General features: G+C 37.5%; 1 protein-coding gene across 1 annotated transcript in view; it reads right to left on the reverse strand.

Annotated features, from left to right (window-relative positions):
* Positions 1–611: 611 nt before the first annotated feature.
* Positions 612–13,354, reverse strand: part of LACTB2 (lactamase beta 2) — a 31,578-nt gene continuing 18,835 nt past the window's right edge. Inside the window, exons 4-7 of the mRNA XM_003831335.5 lie at positions 7,093–7,271; positions 3,954–4,102; positions 1,608–1,689; positions 612–963 (exon numbers count right to left, since the gene is read on the reverse strand). Coding sequence (XP_003831383.1) covers positions 920–963; positions 1,608–1,689; positions 3,954–4,102; positions 7,093–7,271 — 454 coding nt within the window. The 3' untranslated portion in view covers positions 612–919. The remainder of the gene's footprint in view (positions 964–1,607; positions 1,690–3,953; positions 4,103–7,092; positions 7,272–13,354) is intronic.

Raw genomic sequence — 13,354 nt, forward strand, 5'->3', positions numbered from 1 at the left:
AAAAAAAAAATTTTTGAAGTCTCAATCTTTAGGGAAGAGTAAACAAAATACACTCAGGATTCTGGGCTTATTTTAGTATTGTAGTTTGAGAACTGTATAAGTTAAGTAAGCATTGGTGGACTACCTTGTGAACCTAACCACTATATAAGAACACTACTTATATAAAAATATAAAAAATGCCCTATCTTATAATCCTTTAATTTAAATGTAAACTTTTGGTACCTAATTCATGTATAAGCTGATGACTATTTACATACTAAGATTTAAACTTGGAAAGTATGTTGGTTGCATTAATGGATTACAGAAATAATTATTTATCATATAATACTTTAAATTGGGAATTTAATATTTTTCAATCACCAAAAATTCATTTGCATGAATCATTTGTGGTATACCAGAATAAGAAAATACACATGATACAGAGTTATGGAACCAATAGATAGTCATGATATAGTTGATAGAAACATCAAGACAAAGCAATTATGTACAGATAGAGACAAGGGTTGAGGAAAGAGTAAAGGTGCATAGAAATCTGTGCTGTTACATAAAGTAGCTATAGAAAACAGTATAACTGATCACTAGTAATAGATAACTAACAACCAAAAATAATATCAACTTTAAATTAGATAAATTTTATTATTTTTAAAGTAATCATTTTATTTAATCTATTGAAAACTGATAAACTATTAGATTATGAATTTTTGGTAAAACGTTAGAAGACAAGGTTAGAGAAATAACCTATCATATGGTTGTATAGTGTAATTTACATATTTTAGCATAAATATAACATTATTTTAAAGTATATCTAGGGTTATTTTTAATGTTTTATACTTTTATATTCTCTATAAAATAACCTATAGTTAAGAAAACATACCATTCTCTCAAAGCAAAATAAAACAAAGCTTTCTTTAATCTGAAACTAAAGATGAGCTTTCCATTTCTTGTCAGGATCCGTGTTGCTAACTGTAGAAAGAAAATCAGAGAGTAAAAATTTAACAATAGATAAGTAAATGCACTGAATTTTAAGTTACCTTGTGGCTAGAAAAAGCATTCATTCTTAAAATAATTTTGTTGCTCAATATAAAGTTGGGTATTTTCGGTACATGTAAAAACATTGCTAAGGCTTCTACATCAAATTCAAGCTTAGAATTCTGGATTTTAAGGATTACATTTCTATAAAGATTATTAGTTTGACAAACTAACACTAGAAAATAATTACATAATTACTGCTTTGACATCTCTAAGTTTACTACCTTTACCACTGTTTAAAACCTTTGGCTGTTCCCAAATCTACCACATGTAAAATTCTTCGTGGTTTTTGGGTCTGGGAGAAGAGAAGTTATCTTCCTGCTACATGTCTTTGATTGCCATTCTGGTGGGTAAGGATTGGAATTCCAACTGAGATTCTAATTCCCCTGGGAGCTTTTGGTTCCAGCTTGTGGTCCACTGGCCCTGTGCTACTGACCTTCCTAGCGCCTGTCTCTCCAACTTAAAGTGATATTCATGGGAGAACTCTGATGGGTATTATTTTTCCTCAAAGGAAACTAAGGCATCTGTAAAAATATTTTAAATGCTGGTAATAGAAGAAAATTTGGAAGCATACTCACATATTTTTCCTTCTTTTTCTAGTTTTTTCAAATGAAGTAAGAGATTATGTTTAGCCATTTCATGTAAATTCTCAGGAGTATTCTAAAAGAAAAATGAAGGTGAAAAAAATTCCTTTTTTTAAAAAAAAGAACACAGTTAACTTTTTGAAAGCTTTGAAGAAAAGCAAAATGTAGCAAAAGTTTATCTTAAACACATTTTTTTTTTGAGACAGAGTCTCGCTCTGTCGCCAGGCTGGAATGCAGAGGTGCATCTCGGCTCACTGCAACCTCCGCCTCCCAGGTTCAAGCAATTCTCCTGCCTCAGCCTCCTGAGTAGCTGGGACTACAGGCGAGCACCACCACGCCCAGCTAATTTTTGTACTTTTAGTAGAGATGGGGTTTCACCATGTTGGCCAGAATGGTCTCGATCTCTTGACCTTGTGATCCACCTGCCTCGGCCTCCCAAAGTGCTGGGATTACAGACGTGAGCCACTGCGCCCGGCCTATCTTAAACACATTTTTAACTTGTTTAACATTTTTAACAATTTCACTTTGTATACATCTTGTTTTATATTCTATATATACTCCTATAGATAGAATAGGTTGTAAGCTCCATAAAGACAGTAGCAGTATCTTTTTTTTGAGACAGAGTTTCACTCTTGTCACCTAGGCTGGAGTGCAATGGCGCGATCTCGGCTCACTGCAACCTCCACCTCCCAGGTTCAAACTATTCTCGTGCCTCAGCCTCCCAAGTAGCTAGGATTACAGGCGTGTGCCACCATGCCTCGCTAATTTTTGTATTTTTAGTACAGATGGGGTTTCACCATGTTGGCCAGACTGGTCTCGAACTCCTGACCTCGGGTGATCCGCCCGCCTCGGCCTCCCAAAGTGCTGGGATTACAGGCGTGAGCCACCATGCCCGGCCCGGCAGCATTATCTGTTTTGTTCATTACTGAATATTCAGTGTTTAGCATAATAATACATAGCAGAAACACATTAATATTTTATGAATGAATAAATGTAAAATTATTCTTAGAAAGTTTTCATGATGCTACAGACAGTTGGCCCTGTAATTTATTTATTAGGTTACAGGGTAATATCTTTGTATATTTTAATTTAAATTTAATTTTTTAAAAAAAGTTTTTGGGCCGGGCGCAGTGACTCATGCCTGTAATCCCAGCACTTTGGGAGGCTGAGGCGGGTGGATCACCTGAGGTCGGGAGTTCGAGACCAGTCTGACCAACATTGAGAAACACCATCTCTACTAAAAATACAAAATTAGCTGGGTATGGTGGCACATGCCTGTAATCCCAGCTACTCGGGAGGCTGAGGCAGGAGAATCGCGTGAACCCAGGAGGCAGAGGTTGTGGTGAGCCAAGATGGCGCCACTGCACTCCAGCCTGGGCAACAAGAGCAAAACTCCGTCTCAAAAAAAAAAAGTTTTTGAGATACAGTCTTGCACTGTCACCTAGGCTGGTGTGCAACGGTGCGATGTAGGCTCACTGCAGCCTTGACTTCCCAGGCTCATGTGATCCTCCCATCTCAACCACCCGAGCAGCTGGGATCACAGGCATGTTCCATGACACCTGGCTCATTTAAAAAATTTTTTGTAGAGATGAGGTCTCACTATGTTGCCCAAGCTTGTCTCGGACTCCTGGGCTGAAGCAAACCTCCCACTTAGCCTCCCAAAATACTGGGATTACAGGGGTGAGCCATCACGCCTGGCCACAAAAGCTTACATTTTTAACCTCTAAGCTATGCTGCCTACACAGCAGACATCTAATAAACATTTGCTGAAAAACTGAATTATACTGACTGCTATATAGTGCTGTCAATACAGTGATATTCTCAGAGGCCAGTGAGGTGTAAGGCTCTTTCCCTACATACTATTTTACTCATGTTCTTTGATTTTTTTTTCTTTTTCTCCATTGTTTGGCATTGCTACTACTTCTCACTGCTTTGCTACTACTTCTCACTGTTAACATTCCAATATTTGTGTCTAGCAGGTCACCCCTCCTCTCTTGGTGCAGGCTAGGACACAAGATAATCAAGATGGCTAGAATAATGCAAAAATTATTACAAAATGTAATCATCAGGCTGTTGATAGTTTCTCCTACATAGTTAGGCAGTTTCTCCTACATAGTTAAGTATATAAAGTTCAATGATGGCTCGAAATGGCTATCTTTGTTCTCTAAGGCCAGTTTTTGTTTAATTTTAGCACTGTAGAAAGTTTAGGCTGCTGGTCTCAAATCTAGAAAAGTGGCATAACTTCTGATCTGGGATATAAGTTTATCATTTCTATAGTCTACTGAATAGATAATTCTAATAAATTTGTGGCTACATACAAATAAGAAAACTGAAAATTACCTTGTAAATAATTTTTACAAGCTCCATTACTGTAAATGATTTCTCAAAGTTCTCACGAAATAATGTAAGAATTTGCTGCTCTCGAATATTTCTGTGAGAAATGTATTGTTGAATTTTAGCTTCAGCATTATGAATTACTGGGCCATGTCCTGAATTAAAATAATTATAAGAGTTACTTCAGTCAGATAAAAAAATACTAAGTACAACAGAAGCTAACTCACTCTATTTAAAAATAATTCATATGATATATCAAAAAAGCATACTAAATGTCAAATATGAACTATTTGGAAAGCTATACAGGTGAAAGAGATTTAAAAATTATATACAATACCCCCCAATTAGAAAATTATAGCAAATACAGTCTATAGAAAATATTGTGTACATTAAAAATATGGAATAGAAATTTAACAATAAAACACAGCAATAAAAATAGCAACTACAATAATAACAATAGGTAATGTTTATGGAGCGCTCACTATGTGCTAGGCACTGCCCTAAATGCTTAACATACATTATTCTTACAAGAATCCCATGAAGTAGGTACAATTATTACACATTTCTTATGGTAGAAACTGAGACATACGGAGGGTAAATAATCCGTCCACAGTTACATAGCTAAGAAGGGGTGGAGTTAGGATTCTGACAGGATCTCTTAACCACTCTGTGCTCTTGACCATTAGGCTAAGCTTATAAAATACTGCAAAAGGACAATGTAAAAAGCAGTTTCATGTACATGACCAAGCTCTATTAAAAATTCACAAGACCCACAGTAAAACTTTAAGAATCCTATGTATAGGCTTCTGTATGTCAGAAATTTTGACAACCCAGATTAAGTTATACTATAATTTACTTCCCCTTTAAGACAGTACACATTAATATTATATATTATATAAGTCTGCAAGAATGATGTTCTTAAATATTTGAGAACAAAATATCCAGAAGCAGGCTAACCTATTACGGGATCTGGTTAGACACAGACCTATCATTTATTTGCTGTGTGGCTAATAAATGAGGAAGTATCTGAATCTCTCTAAGCTGTTTCTTCTGCTGTGTGGTGAGGAAACCACTACCTACTTTACATGGGTTTTGGTGAGGATGACAACTGTAAAGGCCCCTGCACAAAACCTGATGGCTAGAAGACTTTAATATATGGTAGCTATGGCTACAGAGCATAATTTACTGCTGTGCTAGTAAGCCAGTTCACTGGATTCACTAAAGCACTCTAGAATCTTTACTAGGTAGCCTCTCATTAGCTTAGCTTGAATGTGAATTCACTGAACGTCTGCCCTCTTCGCTTTAAAAATAGCTGTCTTTAGCAAAAACAAAGCAAAACAAACAAACAAACCCCCCCAAAGCTATCAGCCCGCAATCCTTTAATGCCATCATATTAATCTAAATGCCCAGCTCTACCGTATGTTTTCTATTCCCCCAGCAGTAGAACTCATCGCAGAGTGTAAATGTGTTGAAGATACTGGATGGACAGATCTTTCAATGGCTTGGTTAGGAGCAAGTTAGAAGAACTTAGAAAGTTAAGTGACCTAGTCCCTTTTTCCTTTTGGGCCTTTTTGTTGGGTCCTGTGTCTTTCTTAGCTTTTTTTTTTTTTTTTTTGAGAAGGAGTCTCACTCTGTTGCGTGATCTCTGCTCACTACAACCTCTGCCTCCCAGGTTCAAGTGATTTTCCTGTCTCAGCCTCTTGAGAAGCTGGGATTACAGGTACCCACCAAGACGCTTGGCTAATTTTTGTATTTTTAGTAGGGATGGGGTTTCGCCATGTTGGCCAGGCTGGTCTTGAAGTCCTGACCTCAGGTGATCTGCCTGCCTTGGCCTCCCAAAGAGCTGGGATTACAGGCGTGAGCCACTGCGCCTGGCCATTTCTTAGCTCTTCAGATGAAGGAGAGATTGATGTTGTAGAACAGTCTAGTGAGATCTGAGACACTAACATGTTTCTTTTTCTGGAGAATGGAAATAAAGATACCATTTTATAGTTGATATAGAAGCTATTGGTATTTCAATATTGTAAATTAAAAAAACTAAAGCTCAGAGGTCAAACATTACCCAAAGTTACACAGCTAAAATGTGGTCCAAATAAAAATCAAGTTAACAAAAATAACGGTGGTTTATGGAATGAAAACATTTTCCCATTTCAATGTAAGTTTATGTCTTTTTAACAGTTCTATTAATAACTGTATGTTGAAAAATAACCCTCATATCTTTATCAAAAGTTATTAATATGGCTCTTGGCCTTCTCTTTAAGTTTAACTGCACAGCTAGACAGGACTTAGGGGTGTATTTTCCTTTTTTTTTTTTTTTTTTTTTTGAGACAGAGTTTCGCTCTGTTGCCCAGGCTGGAGTACAATGGCGGATCTTGGCTCATTGCAACCTCCACCTCTCAGGTTCAAGCAACTATCCTGCCTCAGCCTCCCGCGTAGCTGGGATTATAGGTACCTGCCACCACGCCTGGGTAATTTTTGTATTATTAGTAGAGACAAGGTTTCACCATGTTGGCCAGGCTGATCTCGAACTCCTGACCTCAGGTGATCTGCCCACCTAGGCCTCTCAAAGAGGGGTATATTTTAAAGAAGTAGTTGATATGTTTTCTTTTTCCCCCAGACAGAGTCTTGCTTCTGTCACCCAGGCTGGCATGCAGTGGTGCAATCTCGGCTGACTGCAACTTCCACCTCCCAGGTTCAAGTGATTCTCCTGTCTCAGCCTCCCAAGTAGCTGGGATTACAAGTGTGCGCCACCACACTCAGCTAATTTTTTTATTTTTAGTAGAGATGGGGTTTCACCATGTTGGCCAGGCTGGTCTTGAACTCCTGACCTCATGATCTGCCCACCTTGGCATCCCAAAGTGCTGGGATTACAGGTGTGAGCCACTGAGCCTGGCCTTATATGTTATCTCTTCAAGGCCAAATACATAGAGACAAGCCAAAATGAACCTTCCTCATCATTTGACACAAATGGTTTGCTAGGTTTGAAAAACTACCCACTTTGGCATGCCTGTATACCCAGCGCTTTGGGAGGTTGAGGTGGGAGGACTGCTTGAGGTCAGGAGTTTGAGAACAGCCTGGAAAACATAGCAAGACCTTGTCTCTATTTAAAAATATAAAAATATAAAAAAATTTTAAAATTACCCACCTGGATATATAATATCAGCTTTGATTTTCAATAACTCTTTTAAAGAGTTCATATAATCATAGAGGTCTTCAAATATCGTTGTTCCTTCCCCTAGGATGCAATCTCCAGAAAAGATAGCATTTTCCTCTTCTAAGAGTAGAGCCATGTGATCATCAGTGTGGCCAGGGGTATATAGAACTCTGGTTGAAAGAAGAAATAAGGAATAATAACAATTATGAACTCGAGCTTAGAAGAAATTTTGAGAAGTAAATTATTCTGTATCCTTATCTTTAGACACGAATAAACAGATGAGTTAAAAAGCTGCTTTTTCTTTTCTTGAACCCACTGAAAATTATCATTAGAAAATTCTCTCCTTTAACTAAACCAAGATTCTCACTCTGAAGTAAAATTTAATACTTTTCCCACCCTTTTTCTTTTCTTTTTTTGAGACAGGGTCTCACTCTGTTGCCCAGGCTGCAGTGCAGAGGCAGGATCACAGGTCACTGCAGGCTCAATCTTCCGGGCCCAAGTGACCCTCCCACCTCAGCCTCCTGAGTAGCTGGAACCATAGGTGTGGGCCACCAAGCCTGGCTAATTTATTTTTATTTTTATTTTTTGTAGAGACAGGATCTCACAATATTGACCAGGCTGGTCTTGAACTCTTAGACTCAAGCAATCCTACCACCTCGGCCTCCCAAAGTGCTGGGATTACAGGCATGAGCCACCTCATCTGGCCTCCTACCATTTTTCTTACTTTATAAATAATAAGCACTGATTATAACAAATTTGGAAAATAGAAAAGTAAAGTGTTTAAAAGAAATGAACATCAACAATCATTTCTATTCCTCAGAGGGAGTGCTTTTATTATTACAGAATATATACTTTTTGATTTTCTATGCATATTTATATATTTTAAAAACAAAACTGATATTGTTTTAATACCTGATTTTTGAAATCTTAACTTACTATATTGTATTTTCCTACATCATATGTTTACATCATTTTATATATATATATACACACACACACATATACACATATATACATATATGTTTATTTATTTTTGAGATATATCAAGGTCTTGTTATGTTTTCCAAGCTGTTCTTACCCAGGCTGAAGCGTGGTGGCATGTTCCTGGCTCACTGCAGCCTCAACCTCCTGGGCTCAAGCAATTCTCCGACTTCAGCCTCCCGACTAGTTGGGAGCACAGGTATGTGCCACCACGCTTGGCTTATTTTTATTTTTTTGTAAAGACAAGGTCTCTTTATGTTGCCTAGGCTGGCATCAGTATATACTTTTCAAAGACAAGTATTTAAGTGCTTAGCATAGCAGATGGCACAAAGTTGCATGCTTAATAAATGGTAAATTTATTTTAGTAGTTATTATCTAAAAGCTTAAAAGAAACTTTCTTAACATGCAGAAGGTGGTCAGAAAAAGACTCTTTTTTTTTTTAAATTATACTTTAAGTTTTAGGGTACATGTGCACAACGTGCAGGTTAGTTACGTATGTATACATGCGCCATGTTGGTGTGCTGCACCCAGTAACTCGTCATTTAACATTAGGTATATCTCCAATTGCTATCCCTCCCCCCTCCCCCCACCCCACAATAGGCCCCGGTGTGTGATGTTCCCCTTCCTGTGTCCATGTGTTCTCACTGTTCAATTCCCACCTATAAGTGAGAACATGTGGTGTTTGGTTTTTTGTCCTTGCGATAGTTTGCTGAGAATGATGGTTTCCAGCTTCATCCATGTCCCTAAAAAGGACATGAACTCATCATTTTTTATGGCTGCATAGTATTCCATGGTGTATATGTGCCACATTTTCTTAATCCAGTCTATCATTGTTGGACGTTTGGGTTGGTTCCACGTCTTTGCTATTGTGAATAGTGCCGTGATAAACATACATGTGCATGTGTCTTCATAGCAGCATGATTTATAATCCTTTGAGTATATACCCAGTAATGGGATTGCTGGGTCAAATGGTATTTCTAGTTCTAGATCCCTGAGGAATTGCCACACTGACTTCCACAATGGTTGAACTAGTTTACAGTCCCAGCAACAGTGTAAAAGTGTTCCTATTTCTCCACATCCTCTCCAGCACCTGTTGTTTCCTGACTTTTTAATGATCGCCATTCTAACTGGTGTGAGATGGTATCTCATTGTGGTTAAGAGCTTCTGCACAGCAAAAGAAACTACCATCAGAGTGAACAGGCAACCTACAGAATGGGAGAAAATTTTTGCAATCTACTCATCTGACAAAGGGCTAATATCCAGAATCTACAATGAACTCCAACAAATTTACAAGAAAAAAACAACCCCATCAAAAGTGGGCGAAGGATATGAACAGACACTCTCAAAAGAAGACATTTATGTAGCCAAAAGACACAAGAAAAAATGCTCATCATCACTGGCCATCAGAGAAACGCAAATCAGAAAAAGACTCTTTAATCTATTTTTTTCTCTCTAGTTAAACATTTTAAGACAGAGCCGTTTTTTATAAATTCTACCCTATATAAGAAACTTAACATGCATTTATTTCCTTTTTCCTTTTCTCCAATTTTCAGTTTTTGTTGACAAAACTGATCATAATACTTTTAAAGTATGACAGGTATTTTATTTCAAAAATTCTTATTTACATTTATATTGTTTTGTAACTATGCCAACAATAAACCAGATAAACAAAAAGCTGAGTTCAAATAATCTGTTCTGCAAAGCACCCCGACTTCTCAGCAATATACAGACTTAATTCTCTGTACTGGTCACTGTTGCCTCTATATTCTTCTTCTACTTTGAATTATGTGTTATTCTGTAGGCTTCACATTGTTTTGTTTACTATTCTACCTCACAAGGTTATGAGTTCCAGAAGGGCAGGACTCTCATCTCATTTTCATTTTTATACGCTCAGTACTTGGCACTTAGTAGTAGTTAATTTTAGTAATAGATTGCTTTCCATGTACCAGGCAGTGTCTTCAGGGATTTACACATATTACATTTAATCCTTACACTACTTTGGGTTGGGCATTATTAGCCTCTCCATTTTACATTTTACATAAATAAATCACAGCAAATAGCAATACATGTCTGAAGGAATATGGTTTAAATTATATTTTATTTAGTTTAAGAGGATAATTACCTGCTATTCTAGTCAGTATTGAGTTTTTATGTGCTTGGAATATATATATCTCTATCTATCTATATATATAATTTTTTTTTTTTTTTGAGACAGGGTCTCGCTCTGTCGCCCAGGCTGGAGTGCAGTGGTGCAGTCTTGGCTCACTGCAACCTCTGCCTCCCAGGTTCAAGCAATTCTCCTGCCTCAGCCTCCTGAGTAGTTGGGACTACAGGTGCCCGCCACCACACCTGGCTAATTTTTGTATTTTTAGTAGAGATGGGGTTTCACCATGTTGGCCAGGGTGGTCTCAAACTCCTGACCTCAAGTGATCTGCCTGCCTTGGCCTCACAAAGTGCTGGGATTACAGGCAGGAGCCGCTGTACCCAGCCATGTTTGGGATATACTTAATAAATCTTCCCAATAATGGAATATTTTGTGGGAATAAGGTAAATGTGATGACATATAGATGAGTGATAAGTGACTTATCAGACAGGAGAAAATGGAAGCCTAAATAAGCAGCAGGGAAAGCTGAGAACCAATCAGATTTGCACTGCAGAATTCCTCAAAGTCTAAGGATTTAGGAAATCTGGAAGTGGAGGGTGAAGTGGAAGGAAGGTGGCTGAAATAAGAAGTCTGTTGAAAGTCTTTTTAGCAAACATTCAGATCCTCAGAGTCTCTTCCCACTTTGAGTTGAGAAGTGCCCCAATCTCACTAAGGGAAACGCTGGAGGTTTAATCTTTGAAGAGGGTAAAACAGAGGCATAGATGGAGGAAGTGACAATATACTAAAAAAAAGTAAGATTACAAGAATATATGTAGATTCCTATGCCTTCTTTCCACACTCAGCTTCTATAATTCTGGCAGCCAGGCCTTTACGCTACATGAAGATTAGAAGAGTCTTTTTCTAAGTTATTTTACCATCTCAGGAAGAAAGACTCTACGATACCAATGTTGGAAAGTTCCCAACTGAAGAGCTCATCCAGATTATCCTACAGTGAGGCCTAAAGCCTACGGAAGACTCCCCCTCACATTCTCAGAGCTCCCAAACAGCTCTGTCGTTTCCATCAGAACACAATTAGTAAACATCAGAAGATAATCAGGATTACTAGGCATCTAAGGAAAGTTATGTTGAAGACAGTGCATAAAAACGAACAAGCAAACAAAGGGGGTTATGAAGAAAATTTCCAAAACAACCAAACCCCACAGAATATAATATCCTCAGCAAAAAAAGAAGAAATTGCAACTATGAAACAAGAATAGGTTAGTATAAAAGGAACATTTTGGGAACAAAAAGTTTCTGAAAATTACAAATCTGAGAACAGAAATAAAAACATGTAGTAAGATTAGGCGATAAAGTTAATAAAAATCTCCCAGAAAGTATAGTAAAAAGGCAAAAAGATGAAAAATGAGAGAGAAAAAAATAAAGTTAGAGTAGTACAGGAGTTCTAACAAAATAATAGGAATTTTAGTAAATGAAACAGCACAAAAGAGAGAAAATAAGCACCTCAAGAAAAATTTTTGGAACTGAAGGACATGTTTCAAGACTGAAAAAGCCTATCATGGATTGACAAAGACTCGCTTTGACTAAAACTATAGTCAACTCCTCTGAGTTTTTTCCGATGATGGGACTCAGAACACACTACTGCCAAAATATGGCACCTTTGCATGCTGAGGTAGGATCCTTTGATGAGGCAGTGATTCCTTTGATGAAGGAATCACTGTGAAATTTCAGGATACAGTGGAAAAGAAGGGAAAAAGCAAAAGCCAGGGACCAAAGAAGTTCAGCAATCAGAAGGGCTTTAGATTTCTCTATTGCAATATTGAAACCAGAAGGAAATGAAACCTTGCAGACAATACTGAGAAGGAAAAATACTTTCAACTTAGAATCTATACTCATAAATACCTTAAATAAAGTTAGATGAAAAAAGGATACTTTCAGATATCTAAGGTCTCAAAAATTCACCATTTCTCAGAAAGCTACTGGAGATGGGTTCCCCTAAAACAGAGGGGGTTTTAAGAAACTTATGGGGCACTGGAGAAAGGAGATCCAACACTGGAGAGAGGCAAAGGGAAGCCCCAGCTGAGAGTGCAGGGAATTCTGAGATGACACCAGCATCAGGCCCGGAGGAAAACAAGCCGACAGGAGCAAGTTATTAGCTGGAAGGCTTAAAGGGTAGGTTCTTTCAGAAGATTAAATTGAGAGAATCCATGATGCATTTAAACACCCTAAGGGAAGATTTATATACTCAGAGTTAAATTAGTGATAAATACACAGAAAACTATCCAAAATAACAAAGCAAAAACAATGACTAACTGCAGGAAAGCAGGAAAAGTAAGGATAGTTTACTACACGGTTCAGCTGTAAATAGTGTCTACAGTCATAACAACATCACCGAATGCTGATCTAACCAGCAGTATGACATTGAGAGGTTAGAGGACAGGAATGGTGCTCAAAAGTGGGAGAAGAGGAAAACCCAATTCTAATTTTTTCTTAGTGGAAAGTTAATATCTCAAATTGAAAAATAAGATGTAGGAAAGAATCAAATAGTCCGCTAAGATTTGTAACTGTTACTGCCCCACTGTTTAATTTCTTTCTCCCTAGACGCAACCACTTTCACCTGTTAGCTAATCATTTGTGTCATTTGTCTGTTTGTTCCTGTACAACAAAACTGTACCATTAAAGGTAATTATGTGTGTCTCTCTTCCTTGAGACCTTGATGAGCCTAGCCATAATATGTAAATGTTTTCAAGTTTGGATTTTAGATTCTAGAAGCCACAGTAATAAGTAAACCTTTTGAAAAATGTTTTTAAAAATTTTATTATTATTTTTAAGAGATGAGGGCTTACCCTGTCACCTAGTCTGGAGTGCACTGGAGTGATCATGGCTCACTGCAGCCTTGAACTCCTGGCATCAAGGGATCCTCCCACCTTGGTCTCCCAAAGAGCTGGGATTACAGGTATGAGCCACCATGCCCAGCCTAAGTAAACCTGTCTTTTTACAAGATCATCTGATTATAGTTTAATTTAGAATACAAAACTCATTTAGGCCAACCTTATATTAAAAAATAATCTATAAAAAGTAGTATACAGAAATAAGCATAAAGTTATTTGTGTTAAGCTTAACTCACAGGACCACATTATTAATAAGCAACAGTGAAGCTCTAGTAAAAAG

Source organism: Pan paniscus, chromosome 7, assembly GCF_029289425.2.
Source record: "Pan paniscus chromosome 7, NHGRI_mPanPan1-v2.0_pri, whole genome shotgun sequence".
NCBI classification, from domain to species: domain Eukaryota; kingdom Metazoa; phylum Chordata; class Mammalia; order Primates; family Hominidae; genus Pan; species Pan paniscus.